This window comes from Ranitomeya imitator, chromosome 1 (assembly GCF_032444005.1).
Source record: "Ranitomeya imitator isolate aRanImi1 chromosome 1, aRanImi1.pri, whole genome shotgun sequence".
Classification (NCBI taxonomy): domain Eukaryota; kingdom Metazoa; phylum Chordata; class Amphibia; order Anura; family Dendrobatidae; genus Ranitomeya; species Ranitomeya imitator.
Genome location: NC_091282.1, coordinates 722,338,850 through 722,358,399, shown reverse-complemented (window position 1 = coordinate 722,358,399; position 19,550 = coordinate 722,338,850). Strand labels below are relative to the sequence as shown.

Sequence of the window (19,550 nt, the reverse complement as noted above, 5' to 3'; positions counted from 1 at the left end):
AGTGTCCAGCATTGCCCCAGTGTGTCCAGAAGTCTGCCCCAGGGTCTCCAGCATTGCCTCAATGTGTCCAGAAATCTGCCCCAGGGTCTCCAGTATTGCCCCAGTGTGTCCAGCAATCTGCCCCAGGGTCTCCAGTATTGCCCCAGTGTGTCCAGCAATCTGCCCCATGGTCTCCTGTATTGCCCCAGTGTGTCCAGCATTCTGCCCCATGGTCTCCAGTATTGCCCCGGTGTGTCCAGCAATCTGCCCCATGGTCTCCAGTATTGCCCCAGTATGTCCAGAAGTCTGCCCCAGGGTCTCCAGCATTGCCTCAATGTGTCCTGAAATCTGCCCCATGGTCTCCAGTATTCAGTGTGTCCAGCATTCTGCCCCATAGTCTCCTGTACTGCCCCAGTGTGTCCAGCATTCTGCCCCATGGTCTCCAGTATTGCCCCAGTGTGTCCAGCAATCTGCCCCATGGTCTCCTGTATTGCCCCAGTGTGTCCAGCATTCTGCCCCATGGTCTCCAGTATTGCCCGGTGTGTCCAGCAATCTGCCCCATGGTCTCCAGTATTGCCCCAGTATGTCCAGAAGTCTGCCCCAGGGTCTCCAGCATTGCCTCAATGTGTCCTGAGATCTGCCCCATGGTCTCCAGTATTCAGTGTGTCCAGCATTCTGCCCCATAGTCTCCTGTACTGCCCCAGTGTGTCCAGCATTCTGCCCCATGGTCTCCAGTATTGCCCCAGTGTGTCCAGCATTCTGCCCCATGGTCTCCAGTATTGCCCCAGTGTGTCCAGCATTCTGCCCCATGGTCTCCAGTATTGCCCCAGTGTGTCCAGCATTCTGCCCCATGGTCTCCAGTATTGCCCCAGTGTGTCCAGCAATCTGCCCCATAGTCTCCTGTATTGCCCCAGTGTGTCCAGCAATCTGCCCCATGGTCTCCTGTATTGCCCCAGTGTGTCCAGCAATCTGCCCCATGGTCTCCTGTATTGCCCCAGTGTGTCCAGCAATCTGCCCCATAGTCTCCTGTATTGCCCCAGTGTGTCCAGCAATCTGCCCCATGGTCTCCTGTATTGCCCCAGTGTGTCCAGCATTCTGCCCCATGGTCTCCAGTACTGCCCCAGTGTGTCCAGCAATCTGCCCCATGGTCTCCAGCATTGCCCCAGCCCCAGACAGTCAGACATAAAGAAAAAAAAAAAAAAAGTAAAATCCTCACCTCTCCCGTTCCCAGCGCAGGTCCGGTGCAGTCAGCGTCTCTCCGGCTCTGCGACGCTCAGGACAGAGAGGCAGAGCGGCGCGCACAGTAGTGACGTCATCGCGCCCTCTGCTCTGAGACGTCGCAGAGTCAGAGGACGCTGAAGCCGCAGGAACCAGGAGAGGTGAGTATTAGAGCGGGGGGCGGGGGCGGGGGCGGGACCCGGGGGTGGGGGGAGCTGGCCCTGGTCGTGGCGGCGGACGGCGCCGCCCGAAGATTTAAAGGGGCGTCTTTTTTTTATTTTTTTATTTTTTATCTTCTTCTCCTGCAGCGCCGGCCGCCCCCAGCATTGTGCCGCCCGGGGCGGACCGCCCCCCCCGCACCCCCCTTCCTACGCCACTGATCACAACCTGACTTACACCACACAAAACTCATTTATGCCAACCTGATGTACACTACACTACTTGTGTATGCCAAGCTGATGTATTCTACACAATTTACATATGCGACAACATAATAAAATTCACATATCAGGAAAACACTAGATCAATTCCACTAAAGGGTTACTTGTGTGTTTTTTTACTGTGTTGGCACATCAGGGGCTCTCCGAACGTGATATGATACTCTCAGACCATGCCATCAAAGTGTGCATTCCAAAACATCACACCTTGCCTTCCGAGCAATGTCATGCGCCCAAATAGTAGTTTTCCTCTACATATGGATTATCAGAATACTCAGGAAAAACTGCAGATTTTGGGGTCCATTTTCTCTTGTTACTCTTGTGAAAATAAAAAAATGGGGGCTAAAATAAAATTTATGTGGAAATAGTGGTGTGATTTTTAATTTTTTTTATTTTAACGACTCAACATTATAACTTATTGAGAAACACCTGGGGGTTCAAGGTGCTTACCACATATCTAAATAAATTACTTGGGGGTTCTAGTTTCAAAAATGGGGTCATTTTCGGGTGATTTCCACTGGTTAGCCATATCAGGGGCTCTCCAAATGTGACATTGTGTCCGCTCTCGATTCCAGCCAATATTGCGTACAGAAAGTCAAAGGTGCTCCTTTCCTTATGAGCCCTACTGTGCACCCAAATAGTAGTTTCCCCCCACATATGAGGTATCAACGTACTCAGGACAAATTGCAAAACTATTTTTGGGGTCAATTTTCTCCTGTTATGCTTGTGAAAATAAAAAAAATGATGCTAAAAGATAATTTTTGTGGAATTAATTTGATTTTTTTATTGTCATTGCTCTGTTATTAACTTCTATGAAGCACCTCATGAAGTCAATGTGCTCACCACACATTCAGATAACTTTCTTGAGGGGTCTAGTTTCAAAAATTGGGTCAGACGGGTTTCCACTGTTTAGGCACATCAGCGACTCTCCAAACCCAACATGGCTTCCTCTCTCGATTCCAGCAAATTTTGCATTCAGAAAGTGTTCCTTCCCTTATGAGCCCTACTGTGCATCCAAACAGTAATTTCCCCCCAAATATGGTGCATCGGCATACTCAGGAATAATTGCACAACAAATTTTGGGCTCCATTTTCTCCTGCAACCCTTGTTAATTTTTTCCTTCCGCATTGCTTCAGTTTCTGTGAAGCACCTGAAGGGTTAATAAGCTTCTTGAATGTGGTTTTGAACACCTTGAGCCATTGAAGTTTTTGAATGGTGACACTTTTGGGTATTATCTGTCATATAGACCAAATTAAAGTTACTTCAAATGTGAAGTGGTCCCTAAAAAAAAGGAATGGTTTTGTAAATTTTGCTGGAAAAATTAGATATTGCTGGTCAACTTTTAACCCTTATAACTTCCTAACAAAAAAATTAAGTTTAAAAAAATAATGCAACGTTATTTATTAACTATTTGGGCCACATATCTCCTTGATTTAAAGGCATAAAAATTCTAAGTTTGAAAATTGCTAAAATTTCAAAATTTTCACCAAATTTCTGATTTTTTTTTTACTCAAACACAAGTCGTATCAAATAAATTTTCCAACTATCATGAATAATAATGTGTCACGAAAAAAACAATCTCAGAATTAGTGGAATCCATTTAAGGATTCCAGAGTTATTGCCTCATAAAATGACACTAGTCCAAATTGAAAATTTTGGCCTAGTCATGAAGGTAAAAAAAAGGCTTTGGAGGTAAAGGGTTTAAAAAAAAAGCTAGGTAAAAAAATGTAGGTAATGAAAAAAGTAAAAATCAAATATAAAGAACGCCTCAAGAAGTGCAATACCTTTTTGAACCAATGATTGCCAGTATTACTGTAGATATTAAATCAGAATGTCTTTTCCTGTTCTACCTCTGCCCGATACTTTTATTCCAGATTAACTTAAAGTTCTAAAACTTACTCATACTGTGTTGTTCCATTCTTCTGTTATTCCTCCTGAATTTGTGAATAAATTGGCAAAGGTGTGTTACCCATCCTTAGTCAAATTTGTAGGAGGAATAATAGGGGAACTGCATGACAAAAAGATGAAAGAAAAGTGGCTCCATTATGATTCTTTTACTAAAATGGAAAGACATGTCAGGTGGGAATCATTCATTTTAATAGATTAAAGGAATGATGAGGGAAAAGTGCAGATTGTAGGAACGGAGGAAGCAGTGTATGACACAGGGATTTTTTCTTTGGCATTTTTTAATTTGTCCATATAGGGTTAAATTAAATTTATCACAAACAGTTGAGCTCTAAAGCTCACATACTCCAGCAGAATTTTTGCTTTCTTGGCCTTTTTTCAGAGAATATGAATGATAACACCAAAACTTTTTCTCCACTCATGGTCAGTGGTTGGGTGAAGCCATTTATCGTCAAACTACTGTGTTTTCTCCTTTTAAATCATAATGAGAACCCAAAACATCCAAATGACCCTGATCAAAAGTTCACATATCCCATTTCTTAATACCATGAATTGCCCCATCTGACATCAATGACATCACTTATCTTTTAAAGCTTCACAAGTCATTCCACATTACACCCACCTCCCTACTATTTATCAAGGTATTCTGGAAATCTTTGAGAAAGGAACTGAGGTGTCTCGGGCTCACCTGAACAATCCTTTACAAGACACAATTGACACTACTTTTCTTCATCACAAGCTTATATGGGTCATTCTGGTTCCCGCTTGCTTTGTTTTTTTAAAAAAATTTGCTTCACTCACTGTCACTGGGTTTTCAGCGGAGTCTTCACCATCACTCTCTGCTACTGGCTGCGACGCTGACTTTAACGTTGGCAGCCAATCCGTGAGCTCAAAATACCCTGCTCAGAGCTGCTGAACTCACGGATTGGCTGCAGCCCTCTCAATGAGACATCCGTGCTGCAGCCAATAACAGACATCAGAAGCAGCGGATTCAAAGACGTTAAGTAAAACACCTTTTGTATATGGTAAAGTATGCACGTCTGAGCATCAATGGGCTATTAAATCACAGTTTCTATTTTTTTTTCTAAATGGTGTGCAGCTTTCCTTGTTTGGAATTATTTGGAGGATTAGTCTATGCCTGGAAGGTTTGGCACTAGATGGGCAAACCAGAACAGAAATATTTGGCGTTCAAACAGTGACTGTTCGGAGCTGAACACTGATCACAGACTTCAAGTAAGTCCGTGGCAAGAGAGAACTTTTCTCTTTTCTTACCAGTTTTCAATAGCATTCGGGTTCTGGTGGAAATTCAGGTACTGTTCTGGAACCTGAACCGAACTTTCTAAAAAGTTTGGGTCAGGTCCCGGAACCCGAACGTCCGCCGGTTTGTCCATCCCTATTTGGCACCCGCATTACTGCATTGTTTGTTAGTGCTGCTTTCAATTCTCTTTTTTTTTCTATACACGGGGGATGGTAATTTTCTAGAAAGAGACAACCCCTTTAAATTTAGTGCCTTTGCCCTGTATAAAACTACTCTAGCCATAATAGCTTGGCTTTTGTGTAACTTCCCCCTGATACCAATAACCTTCCATTCCAACAGATGCTCCAATACAATGTAAATGGAATAAATGCCATTTATATACGACCCCCATATTGTTATAGTACAAGGCTTATAAATTAGTTTTGCAATATTTGTCATACAAATATGAATAAAATTAGAAATTGTTTGTTGTTATTTCTCATATAATACATACACATAAATAAAATTTCTATTGGACAGCAGTTGGTTATTTTCTCCAGAGATTAACATTGCAGTCGATAAGTATCTTAGGAGACGAACTAATACCTGCGGGAACATTGGAAGTGACTTGTACAGAGCGCAGTCTGCGTCTATAGGAGAATATTCTTTTGTGGCCTGTCTTCATATTGTAAGCAGTGTCCATGCTGAATCCGCATCTAATTAAATAAAATGGCGTCTGTTCAATTAAAAAGACGCCCGCAGCTCTGCACCTTGATGAAAAATTGCAGAGCAAGCTGCACTTGACGAGAGAGACAGTCAAGGAAGTAATGTGAAGACACAAATCATTTTACAAAAAAGGCAAGTACTTTATTATCGGCTGAATATTATTACATTGTTGCTTTGTTGTATGAAACAATTCCATATACAATATACAAAGGTGAGTATAAAATGTCCTGTGACACTGAGACTGAATGGAGCTTGACATGAAATCTATGGCACTTAACCCGTTGTCTGCTGAAGGGTGAGCACTGTTGTCTGGAACAGGATACCCTCTCTCCTGTGTAGCAGCCAAGGGATTAAATAAAGAGGGCAGAGCTGCAGCAGAAATGCTGGTGATTTTTTTTGTGTCTTGTACCCTGGAGAAAGAGGTCGGGTCTTGAGGTGTTATACAAATAGATGCTGTTCTAGAAAGTTTCTTGGCCATTAATTCCAAGCGGCGCGACCACTTGTGGGTGGAAGCTTGTGACATAGCACCATTTAACAGAGATGGACCGATGGATACACTTCAGCGCTCTGAACCGAAAGATGGAGGGAGAGAGGGTCTTGTGAAGTCTCCTAACCCTTTCACAGATCTCCATACATAGATCTACACACAGACTTGTATAGTTTGGTATATTTCATCTTGTGCATGCTCTACAAGCTGCCATTGTGTCAGAGAGCACTGTATAGGAAAGTGAGTCACAGTACGCAGCAGCTCCATTTTACATCTTTACACCCCAGTGCTATAAATCTCATCCTATCATCATAACTACAGAAGTGATATTATATCCCCAGAGCCCTTCACTTTACACAAGGCTGTATTATGGCTTATTATGACTGTGCCAGAGACTAAAGGTATGTGCACATGGAGTTTTTGGAGCAGAAATCTGAATGGAAACGCCAAATCTCTAAATTTCTCATCGTTGAGTTTTTGCTAAGTGGCTAAATGCACATTGAGTATTTTGATTAGGTTTTAGAGGAGAAACTAAGCAGCGACTATGCAGAAACTCTGAAAATTATCCTTCAAATCTCATATGCAAATTGCCTCTTCTGAGAAAAAGAGGACTTAAACTCTATAGCGCCACCTGTTGGAAGTAGCGATCCTACAAGTCACAATCAACTCTTTAACGAGTCGTGCAATATGACTTAGGATAAAAGCCAAATTAGTATCTCAATTCGCAAACACGGTGTTTCGGGCTGTTGGCCCTCGTCAGTGCAAAGCATGAGAACTAATTTGGCTAGGTGAGAGGCTCTGGACTGGGGTCTAAGGGGTATCGTTTCTCCTTATGATCTCAAAACTCCTTAAAAACTTGGCAGTTCTGCTGAGTTTCTGCTCCAAAAACTATGCAAAAAGATTCTATGTGCACAAAGCCTAAATAGATGTTCACACTAAGTTTTCTTCAGACTTTTTTTTTTTAGTGGATCCTCTCCTAAATTATTCTCAAAACTGCTTAAAAATACCTCTTCCAATTCATTTCTGTGGCAAATTCTCTTTACTATTCATATGAGGAGTTTTTGAAGCTTTTCTTCCTGAAAAGGTTTTGAAAAATGCCTAGTGGAAAAAAAAAAAAGAACGCATCACTTTTTTGAAGCTTTGAAGAGGAAACCTCTCCAAACTAGGCACAATACAATCAAAAGGTAGCAAAGATAGTTTCAGGAGATAAATCTTCTAAATTGCTTCAAACCCATTGCGAGAAAAGGAGAAGCTCCTCCAAAAATAAACAGAAGAGTTCAGTTTACTAAAGCAGTTTCTGTTTGAAAGTCTCATGGATTTTGAACTCCTCAAAACCCTCAGTGTGAACACAGTCTAAAACATATCATGTTCTTGGCACTAAATATATCTACTGTGTATGGAGACATAATGCCGTCAAGTTTGTGAGCCCTAAGACTTGGGCTATTCAGCACTTTTGTAGCACAATAGATGCAGTCCATAGGAATACATAGAGCAGCTTTCATGACATTTTTATCACGCAACAAAATATCAAGAAAAATGGGGTAAAAGGAAAAAAAGATACATGAAAGTTGTTAGACAGTAACCAAAGGCTGTGTATCTCTGGCCAGCATATATAATATTCTTCTTAAAAATAGAATTTGGAACAGCTGAGCCTTTGTAGGGAAATGTTCCCAAAGTAGACGTTTTCTTCTTTTTTATGTCTATGATCCCTTCTTCCCTTTTTTCTTTTCTTGAAAAAAAATGTAGAAAGGATCAAAGATCTTTGGGAAGGCCCAAATACTATATTATCACTCAGTCCTTTCATTGCGGGTTTTACATATGATCCCAATAGGCCCATTTTCTGTAATGTAATTATTTGTCACAGTAAGGCTACTTTCACATTAGATTCGATTAGCATGACATGTACAGGACAGTCAATTTAAAAACAGTGCATTTTAAAGGCAGAAGACTTTAAATTCTAGATATCAACCCTTCTTTTTCATGCCCTGAGATTACTACAAGAATTGATTGTCTGTTACGGTGTTGTTAAAATGCTGGCCTTCTGTGAACTTCGGAGATTAATGTGGGCACACGATTTCTATACGAGCATCCTGATCTAAGTAGGACATTTTTTTTTAACGAATATCCAGGAAGTGTGGAGTATTTGGCAATCAATAACTAGCTGTACACAGGACTGACCTTGTAAAAAAAAGAACCATCTGTACAATTATCATACAATGTAAAAAAAAAAAAAACATATAGGAATGGATACATGAGCACTGTGCTAGATGAATCGTAAGGATGATTGGGAACAAGCAGAGACACCATTATGTTTACAACCTGAGAGTAACTCTGTTTGTAGGTATTATCTTCTCTAGACTTTTGATCCGGTTTAGTTATGCAACAAATCTATTATTATACAGCTTGTGCTTATATCAATGTAATTGCTGTACAAAACACCTTGGGTCTCGTGCAGGCAAGAAAATAAAATCGGACCAAATGGCCAATGCAACCCAGCTGCCAACCACCATTGTTCATGGGGGGACCAATTTTGGAATCATAAATCTAATGATTGCCTTTCAAACCATGAAGGTATGCAGTGAATGTAAGCACAAGGGTACGTTATGTACCCACAAATCAGGCACTGGGCTTACTATAAAGTCTATAGCGTAATTTATCTTTATATCAGTGTTTTATACTCCATTTACATTTTGTACCACATATCTTTCTTCTTCACTACTCATATGCAAGTTGTCAAGGCCAGATGTAATACAGTTCTTATTTAGCATCGTCGGTGTATCACAGAACAATGCACAATGCCCTTCTGGCACTGCAGGTGCCGCAAAGGGGGTGACTTGATCTCTACTGAAGGTGCATTCAACAGTTAAGGTTTACGGTAGAAACAAACAGGCATATTTTCAGTGGCGGATGTGTAATATCCACAATGCAAAAAAAAAATTATAATAAAAAAAAAATTGCTTAGTCCATGCAGCCCCATTTCATGCTAGTAGAGCACATTACTATAGTGCTCTGATACAATAAAGATCTTTTAAGCCCACATAGATACATACAGTACTTCTATATTGTGATTTAGCTATAAAGTTGAGTCATTTGTGTGACGTGGACATTGACTATAGAGCCATTTGATTAAATTTGGCAAGTTGTGGCCCAATAGGTATACCTAGGTTGCAAGCAAGGATCACCTAAGGTGTCAGAGTCATTCTAACTTTGAATCCTGTATTTTTCTGAAAAAAAAAAAATTTTTCCTTTTAGCTTTTTAAGGTTACATTGCAGTAAACATTAAAGCCTAGCTTCACACCGATAACCTTAAAGGGGACCTTTCATCCGGTCAAATGTGGCCAGATTGTACTGGTATTTTTTTCCCGCTGCTCCTCTGAGAATGCCATTTTTTGTTTTTCTAAAATCTACCTCATAGTTCCAACAATATGGGCCTATTTATATAATGCTAATTTTTATGGTCTTTCCTTTGGGGGAAGTCGTTCACAGGGTAAAAATGTAGAGCAGCCTAAAGACATACCCCCAAAGAATCCCAAAAGCAACTTTGTAAAAACTCTAAAAATTAGCATGGAATAAAAAGGCAGATATCGCAGGAACCAAATGGCGGATTTAAAAAAAAAACAAAAAAACAAAACAGAATACTCAAGGGGAATTGGGGGAATAAAATGATCACTCAAACTGTCCACTTTTGCCATAGTATGTAGTGAATATCAGCATATTTTCTTCAGTGAATATAGCCATTTTTCATCTTGCTGGACTGTCCAACTTTTACCTGGTGATTGGCCGTCTTTAAAGAAGCACACCAATCAACATTTTTATCCTCTTACTATATTGTAGTCAACATATTATATAGCACTGTGTACCTACAACTGCTAATTTTACCTTTCTACCCAGTTGAGTCTACTCTTTTCTTTGCTCTATGTAGGAACAGGAAGTCTTCCCCTCTTTAACTCCTGACCCAGCTTCTGTTCTCCTCCCCCTGCCATGGACTTTGCACTGATGTAGAATTGTATTTATAATGATGACTTGTACAGGGAAAAGAGACATCTTGTCTCTACATAGCGCATAGAAAGACTCTACTAATCTGTTTTTAATCACGTGATGTCCTAGACGTAATGGAAAAGAGTAGAATTAACTGGGTAGAAAGGCAAAATGAGCAATTGTGAGTCCAACGTGCTTTATAATATGATGACTACAATATATTGAGAGGATAAAAATTTTGAAGGAGTGTTTCTTTAAACTAGCATCGATCACTAAATAAAATCCATCTCTGGATGATGATGATGAAAATGATGGGGGTTGCACAGTTGGGAACAGACTACTGGTATTCTATAGCTGCACCATGAGGCAGTCGACCTTCATGTACCAAATGGAAAAAAAAGTAAAAATAAAGTTTGTGTTTGTTTTATGATTTCAATCTAAAGTTTTTACTATGAGCAATGTATTCACATAAATGTAAAAAATATGTACTTTGGTATCCATTTCAAGCCTTTTAAGATTTTGAGTAGTAGACACGAAAATGATGTGGGTCAAAGCTGTGCCTGTTACAATAGGGAAGAGGTCTTCATCCCAAAAACTAATTTGCCATCATCATCTTTTTATCTCAATTACAGCCGGAGACAATTGAGTGAGATGTCATGTCAGACATTTAGAGGCTGCGCGTCTTTGCAAACCAAACAGTTGAATCTTATCATACTGCAACTCTTTTTCTTTGTTATACTGTATATACATTGTATATGCATTTATTCTGAATGCATGCATAGGACGCTCAGCCGATATGCATCCTCTGTGGACCAGAATGTCCATTTATCCGCTTCTATATAAATGTATTAATTTGTAACCAGAATTAAAAAGCATTTTGGAGTTAGATTAGAAAATTGCTGATTTTATGTAGGTCAATACCCTGCAGTGTCTGGAAACAATGTGGACATATTCATTTCTTGTTTTTTTGTTTTTTTTTCTTTTTCTTCCCAGAGTGTGACTGTGCTCAAGAAGAATGCTTCAAGGAATCTTTAAGCCTCAGCATAACATGAACAGGGAAGCAGGACAGCACACTAAGCAATCTGCGTGTCAAGGTCAATGAGGATTGCACCATCGCAGTGATGCAGCCAGAGGTATTTAGAGAAGACATCTTCTAATATTGATGAATTAAAATCTTAAAAAAATCTGCACTGCGTTGATGACCCAGCAGCAAGACTGTACTGTAGATATATATTTGGACTGGGATGAGAAGTGGTTTACTTTAGCTCTCAGGATACGTTCTCGCCTACTGCAGATGTAACCGAATGCTCATAGTCACATCAGAAAGTGTTTGTATGAGCTACATGTTAAAAAGACATATACCTTGGAAATAAATTGGGTACTGAAGTGCAACAATTTTCTGAGCGGGAATTATATGTTGGGATGAGTGGAGATTTGAGCACTTTTTTGTTCTGTTTTGTGATCTATATCGGATTCCTATTTTTGGGTAAATACAAGCAGGCTAGAAATTGAACATGCAAAAAGGGGAGCATGCACCAGGAGCCACTTTATGCTTTTACACTTTTTTTTGCTCCCCATACATTCCATGTGTGTGGCTTAGACTGGGAAGCTTTTTTTTATGTCATGCAGGAAATCAGTAGGTTATTTTAGGTGTGTAAAAATAAGTAATATACCATGTATTTAATTATTTTCACAATATTTCTATATATGTTTTATGGCAGGGTCTTAGATTGAGGCGAACTGAGAAGTTTTACAAACCTGTGCTTCTTTTCAATTGTTATACAGAGAAGGCATGAAAAGTGTCTGGTGGGCTCGTTCAGAGTATGGATTATGGAAATATATAAGATATTGGGTTTTTTTTTCTATTGAGCTGATTATCATAAAAAAAAGTTTATCTACTTAATAGAATTAAAAAAAATTCTGTTTCGGTTACAGAGTGATTACCAGAACTACGTTGAACCTACATGAAAGTAGATTCAGTGCACGAGTGTGGCTGAGTTGGCAGTAGAAGGGTTTTTTTTAAGACACCTCTTTACAGATCACTCTGGTTAGTGGAATAGGGTGATGTGAGGGGTGTTTCAGGGATTACTGTTTTGGGGTATGGACTATTAAAGGTTTGAGAGCCACAGTTTGCCTCTCGCTTGGTTTTGCTTTTTTCGGTCTCGGCGCTAGTAGTAGCATTATCAGTGATGTAACGCTTTTCTTTGCATTTTGTAGGTAGCAATTGGTAATGTAACCGTACCTTCCGTGACTCTGAGACATACAGGAGGCTTTTGTACTTAGTATTGTGTATTGCTATATGGAGGGATGTGCTATCAAATGTAGTATTGAAACATAATAACCAGCCAGAGACTTCCGCCAATTAAATCACTGGCACCTGCTACTGATTGATAATAACTTTTCCAGCCAGCACATTTCTGCATTGCAATGGCAATCAAGTCCAAGGGCATTCCATTAATCAGACACCCTCCCCTCCCTCTCCTCATGCTGCATGGGCCCAGCTTTCAGTTGCTGTTTTTTTTTTTTTTTAAATCCTTTCTCACACATAGGCTGAGTCACTAGATTGAGTCCTGCCAAAATTTGGCACACCCATCCTGGGCAAGTCTTTGTTTCTGATTTCATAAATGGATTTTCTTTTGGCCTGTACACCTCGAACTGCCATCTTGATTTTTCTCCAACCCAAGTGATTCAATTCGGCTAAGTTAAGAATAACGCACAGGCCGCTGACTGCAAACATAAAAACCAGAAAGACGGTCTTCTCTGTCGGCCGAGATACGTAGCACTCCACCTCTTTGATGCAGGGATACCGATCACACTCGTACTGGGAGGGCACGTTAAACCCATATAGGAAATATTGTCCAACAAGAAAGCCAATTTCCAGAGCGTTTCTAAAAACCACCTGAATTATATAAAATCTCGAGATCCCTTCCTGGCGCCGCATCTTGGATTTTGTGGTTCTTATGGATGGGTTTGGTATCTCCTTTATCTCTAAGCAGTCCGGTTCAGCCTCCTTGGTTGAGTTCTCTGTGTTTTGTAGGACACCGTTGACCAAGGTGTTCTTGATCTTTTTGCTATCTTCCCTTTTCACAGTGTCCTGGTCTCTATCCAGGGTGAGAAATACTGTAGAGTATCTTCTTTCCCGCTGTTTAGCAGACTGGTGGACGGAATAAGTGATGAAACATAGGCTTGGAGTGCAGACCAAAATGATCTGGAATACCCAGTATCTGATGTGAGAGATTGGAAAAGCCCTGTCGTAACACGCCTGGTTGCACCCTGGCTGAAGAGTGTTGCAGACAAACATCGTCTGCTCATCATCGTATACAGTCTCTCCTACTATGGCAACTATGAGTATCCTAAAGATGACAACCACAGTCAGCAGGATCCTGGAAAGACAACACAAGGAGTTAAGCAAGTTCTGCTAATGAACATGCATAAATCTTAAGAAAGATGCTGATAATTACAGAGCAGACAGTTTATTCTACCATAAGGTAAATTTATCATGGCTGTCTCAGGGACATGTTTTGGCACAAAGTCAATGGATTAAGTAATAAAAAATGTTTAACTGTTATTTGGCACAACTACTAATATTCATCCCAAAACAGACACGCATTTACTCTGCTGTTAAGGAAGGCAATAATTAACAGTCTTAGTTATGGACTACCTGAAAAATATAATTTCTGAAAACCCTCTATGGGTATGTGCACACTGAGTCTTATTGTTTTGCATTTAGAGTGGAAAATGGCCATGTGCACATGGAGTCGCTTTGAAGCAGCAACTGAGTGGAAACTCCTCAAAAACGTGGAGTTTCCACACAATTTCTGCTCTAAAAACTCCTGGAAAAACTCCATGGGCACATATTCACTGAGGGTAAACTAAGTTTTTGAGGAGGCTTTGGACAGTTTCTGCTCCAAAATATCAGCAAAAAGACACTGTGAACATAAGGTTTTGTGCATGCAGAATTGGATTTTTTGTTGTTGAGTTTTGGGAGCAGAAACTGAGCTGAATCTAAATGGTTTTGAGGAGTTTTAGAGTTGGAGTTTTTCCACTCAGTTTATTCTTTAACTCTTTGCACATAGCCTTAGGCTACATTCACACTGTTGTTTATTTTGTTTGTTTTTTTAGCAGATTCTTTCCAAATTCTCCCCCCACACCACTCCCCCACCCCCAAAAAAATACATAATAAAAAACTCTTTCAATTAATTTCTATGGGAAATCCACTTTGCTGTTCGTATTCAAAGTTTGTTGATCTTTTAGTTTTTCCTGATGATGAAAACCTACTGAAGGAAACCTCTCCAAACTGGGCACCATCCAATCAAAGGGGGAAAAATGCTTGCTAAGCCTCTTCAGGAAAAAGAAAAACTCATGAAAACAAGAGGTTCCTGAAGCAGTTTCCGCATGAAAAATGTATGGATTTTGAGCTTCTCAGAAACAATCAGTGTAAACATGACCTTAGAGTGGGACCAGACAGTGATGCCAAAGCACAACCATGCACCCACTCATGGGGGGTCAATAACTAAACAATATTGCTGGAAAACTGTATGTTCTTTAGTCAGCATGAGTGTGTGTATTTTATCCAAGTGTGTTCACAATCTGCTGTCACATGTTGCGTTTGCTATATATGCAAATGCAGATTGGCGCTTTTTTTAAAACTTGCTTAGCGCTAACATCTGATTGTTGATACCAGTGCCGTGTGTCTCACAACCGCATGGTTGTTAGCAATGCTATGGTTTAAGCTGCAAACAACTGAAAAACTTGACAGTTCAGCGTCGTGCCTAACCATTAACAACGTTACTATTTCCTTTCCATTAGTAGTTACAACTTTTCTGTTTTTGGACTCTGCCCACATTATTTTATTTGCTTCATATGTTTCGTAAGGACTGAGATAGGTTCGGTGACTTTACAGTATTGTAATTAATGTATATTGCTATGTTAAAAACAGCCCATCAATCATCTGCTGCTTTGTAAGACAGATCATCTATACATGTAAGTAATTGCTGTCATGTAAACCTATGTTATGTACTTTGCCTATTTATTACACCATATAATGAGCAATGTTCATCCTCTGTCTGACATATTTCCAAGCAATCATCAGTGCACCTAAGGCAAAACCAAGGTTCATACACGGTGCGGTGCAGATCTGTTGTACCTGCTACTGAAGTCAATACAGTGGATAGCTCCTTATATCTACATAATGTGTCTAAGTTGGGTCCATCGTATATATTTGCATTGCATTATTAATGTTTAACTTATCAATAATTTTCAAACATTATGGTGAAAGATTTAAAAAAGGAAATGATAACGAGATGTCTTGGCGCTAATGTATTTAATTCATTACAGTGTAGGCAATCTGCACGGAAGAATTCTGTCCTTGCAGCTTGTGAAATAATTCCTAAGTTGTGCGATACAGCTGCTTCCTTAACGCTTTCATCGCCAGGAGGTTCAGCGGCACAGTGAGTGGCAACACTTGACAGGGCCCCCTGGCAATTAAAGGGTCAAGCTAATCTGACAGCAACAACATGACAATGAAGCACCTTAGGCGGCGTGCAGTTATTTTTGGTTGGGATAATTGGCCATGGGATATTTTTCTTTTTCCCGAGCATCTTTGCGGAAAAGGTTGTTCTTTCACATTGATGTGTATGAGGAGCTGTCCAGTGCTGAAGCTGTTCCTGCAGGGAACCTCTCATTGGCTGCACTCACAGTGCACTCTGTCATTGCCTGGGAAAAATCCACTCTGCCGTTCTTGTCATTTTTCTCTTCTGGTGTGCATGATAGTGTTAACGGATTTCCATGTTTTAATTCTCCCTACATGACCGTATAGTAAGGTATTTGTAAATGTCACATTCCTTAGAGACTCTTGCAATGCATATAAATCCTACAAGCATTTGATTTGGGCACTTGTGAAATTAAAGGTTTGGTGTCTTTAGTCTATATCACCACTTTTTATGTGACAGTTAAAAGCAACCTTGGCATAATAATCATCTCGTACTCTCTGATTGTAGGATTATGTATCTATTCCTTCATATCAGACACCTAAGTTGGTAATTAACCCTGTTCTGTAATACTAGCAGCTTCTACTAGTCTTCTACTCTCGTAAGACATACCATTCTATACATTTTAGCACAAAGTTGTTTTTTTTCCTTCTGGTCATATTTTATGGCATGGAGACAACATTACTCTTTTAGCTGTAAGTTTCTGTAATTACAAATTGCTCGTAAACTCAAAGGAAGCAGTTTGCTGATGTCTAAACTTTTTGGTCTTGGATGTGTATATCAGTAAGGATTTTAGCGGTATTGTTGATTTGTAAGTCAGTATTTTTCTATCAGGCACTTTATATATAATAGCAAGCGTTGTCGTTTTATCTAAGGTTCTGTCTTAATTATGCACATTTGTTTATTACTGATGTTTATAGCTTGGAGATAACATTACCCTTGTAGGTGTAAGTTTTTCTAATACAAATTGCTCGTAAAAGCAAGGAGAGCAGTTTAATGGCGTCCTAACTTTTCGGTATTGGATCTGTAAGTCAGTAAGGATTTTAGCAGCATTGAAGAATGTAAGTATTTGTCTGTAATGATTTTAGCGGTATTATAAATTGTAAGAAATGATTTTTCTGTAAGGATTTTAGCAATATTGCATATTGCATTTAAGTATTTTGTTTTTTTTGTACATGTGTATATATGTATGTGTGCACATACTAATAATAATTACAGATGTTCTGCACCTTAAGGGCTCTGAAGAGCTCAGTAATTATTATTACTTGACTGGCCAAGTTGGTAGAAGACCGTATAGGTGCATATACCATCATCACAGTAAAAAAAAAGAAATACTAACCCAGCAGTAGCCACCTTGCCAAGCGCATTTTGTTTGTGAAAAGATATTTAATAATTAGGCATAACAGGGTAAGAGGAAAATTGAACTCTAAACCCTTTCATGTGTAGATCATTGCAGGCGTCTCCGAGATAGTATGCAAGCGAGAACTTAGAAAATGAAGAAATCAGAGCCAGCTCTGTGTTGAATTTTTATCCGCATCCTCTAAAACATTTCACCTTTGTAAGATATTAACTCTCTCTTTTCCGAATGTTTCATTTCAACATGTCCATAAACTTTCCATATCAATGCTCCCTCTTACCAGCCCAAGCTGGTAGCCACCAACCCCCAATGCTTACATGCAGCATGCACCTGATACTAATGAGAGACATCAATCACATTTCAGGTAGCAGGGACACTATTGGTTCGGGGTCTGGTGCTGGTCTTAGTCAGCAAACTCTCAATGGACAAATGCCTAATATATTGAGGTTCAAAATGGTCCCCCCCCCATGCAATCTGTAAAAAATATATATATCCTTATGTTATGTTATCAGAAACTAATGCTAACAAGCTTTAGGTAGTTGACAATCAACTGTACAAGGCATTAATAGAAGTCATGAGACATGTTCTAAACGAAGATCCTATTTCTATAGGGTGGCCAGTTCGATTCGATAAGGATTCCACTTTGCAAAGTCTTTTTTCATTTTGGAAGAATTCTTACCTTCCTATCATAGTACTGTGCTGTTGCACAGCAGCTTCTAGAAGTCTTTCTAGTATAGTCCATTCTCCCATTGCTGTACATCGGAGACCTGGTTCAACGGGAGGCTTTTCACCTTCTCTGGGGGAAGCCACCGAGTGTAGGTGACCTGTACTCAATGTAATCTCAGCGTGATGATCGGAGGTGTCCCTGCTCAGGAAGGCTGCACACACTGTCTTACTGCCTGTAATCTCCCTTTAAGTAGTCTCTGCTTACGTCACACAGACAGGTCCCTGGACAGAAGCCAGAGACAGCCAGTGGGATTCTGCTAAATGTTATTATAGCAGCGAAAAAGAAGTGAGAGGAGGAGGAAAGGGTGTAATGCAGAGATAACAGATTAATTTGGGATCGAGCGATTCTGTTTAATCCGCTCCCCAGACTGCAAATCCAAAAAACAAGAAGAGCAGACAGAGCTGATATAAAGTGTGAGCATGGATTGTACAGACAGTGGAAGGGTGGCAGTGGAACGATTGTTGTTAACCCTTTATATGCTACTTTCTCAGTATTTATATTTTATCACTATAAAGTAGTTATAATTCCATCCCCGCTGTGCTAAATTTCATGAGAATTGATTGTTTTTATTACTGTAACAGCCAGAAAAGAATGTGATATGAAGGAGCAGAACACCGGGATAGCCAAGTGCAGTTCTTACCAATTCTGAGAGGAAAGTTATAATTCTGTGATGAGCCTGAAAATATAAATCTGCAAAGATTAGACAAGCATGGATTAATATGTGTTCCCTAAAGTGGTTATACAGTCCTCTACTCAGATAAATCCCTTCTTTAATATTATATTCCCCATTGTAATAGAACAGATTTGGCTACTGCACTGGTGCCATTCCAACAGTCAGTACAGAGTCTCCCAGGGCTCGCGTAACCTTGTTGTAGCAAGTGAGCACTGCAGCCAATCAGTGGTCGCTAATGGGCCACTCCCAGGTACGGACTGGGGCTGAAATTCAGCCCTGGCATTTGAAATCACACAAGCCCAATGCCACGGTGTGACTCAACCCAACAGATGGTCGGACAGCTAAAAGCACAATACACATACAACGGGGATGGTATAGGTGAGAGGAAGGCCCTACCCGTAGGGAATGGTGAATGGTCACCAACTGAGCTCAAACCTGAGCCTGTCCCTGCACTCCTCTAACACCCTATGCGGGTCTTTCCCCCACCACTGTCAGGATACCTCGTCCCTAGCAGTCACCTATTACTGCCCTGGTTAGTGCACTGGCCAACAAGGAGCATTAGCCTCACCTCTTCAGATAATACACACAGGAAAGTGACAAACACCAAAGGGACAAGGTAGCAAAAACACCACACTTAGCTTATGTACACCGCTGCTAAGCTCCGCACTGCAGAAAACAACAGCCACTGGACTGGTCTGACTGACACCAGAGCGCTGCTCCTGTTAGGCTGGTCTCTAGAAAGGAACTGTATCACCAACAGTCAGCTGATGCATCTGGTGACCTTTTAAAGGATGGTGGGAGTGGTTACCACCAGTATCAGCTGACTCAGCACCACTGCAGTAACATCAGTTTGCCAGCGAGAGAAAGAAATTGACATTAACCCCCGATGGTTCAAAAGGAAAAAAGTTTTAAACTGAGCTGCCACAAATCTAAAAATGGATCGTGACAGTACCCCCTTTCAATGAGGGGCCTCTGTACCCTCAACACCGGACCTCACCATAAAATGACACATGGTGAGGACTAGAGTTGAGCGACTTTTACTTTTTAGGATCGGGTCAAAAGTCGGGTCGGGTGAAATCGGCCGATTATTGCGAAAAGTCGGGGGCCGACCGAAACACGAAACCCAATGCAAGTCAATGGGGAATCAAAGTCGGCAGTGAGTGGAGGACAGGAAAACACCTGCAGTGCCCATTTTAATGCCAAAAACATCAATTCTTATTTCTTAAGCTTGTCAGTCTTAATTTACTTTATAATAAAAGTTAGGCATTGGAAACGGGGTCATTTGGCTAAAGTTGTTGGGGGGGGGTAGGGCAGGCTCAAGATTTTCGTGGGCCCAG

The 19,550-nt window shown here is 40.4% G+C and overlaps 1 protein-coding gene across 1 annotated transcript; it reads right to left on the bottom strand.

Moving 5' to 3' along the window:
- Positions 1-12,452: 12,452 nt before the first annotated feature.
- Positions 12,453-17,693, bottom strand: GJD2 (gap junction protein delta 2). The gene is made up of 2 exons (XM_069732516.1): positions 17,493-17,693; positions 12,453-13,350 (listed from the first exon to the last, which is right to left on the bottom strand). Exons 1-2 carry the CDS (start codon positions 17,561-17,563, stop codon positions 12,507-12,509), a joined length of 915 nt encoding a protein of 304 aa, XP_069588617.1. The 5' UTR covers positions 17,564-17,693; the 3' UTR covers positions 12,453-12,506.
- Between the last annotated feature and the right edge of the window lie 1,857 nt (positions 17,694-19,550).

Coding starts and splice junctions, on each gene's coding strand:
- GJD2 (XM_069732516.1), bottom strand. CDS start 17,563: ATGGGAGAATGGACTATACTAGAAAGACTTCTAGAAGCTGCTGTGCAA. Junction 13,351..17,492: donor CACAGTACTATGATAGGAAG/GTAAGAATTCTT, acceptor TTGTCTTTCCAG/GATCCTGCTGACTGTGGTTG.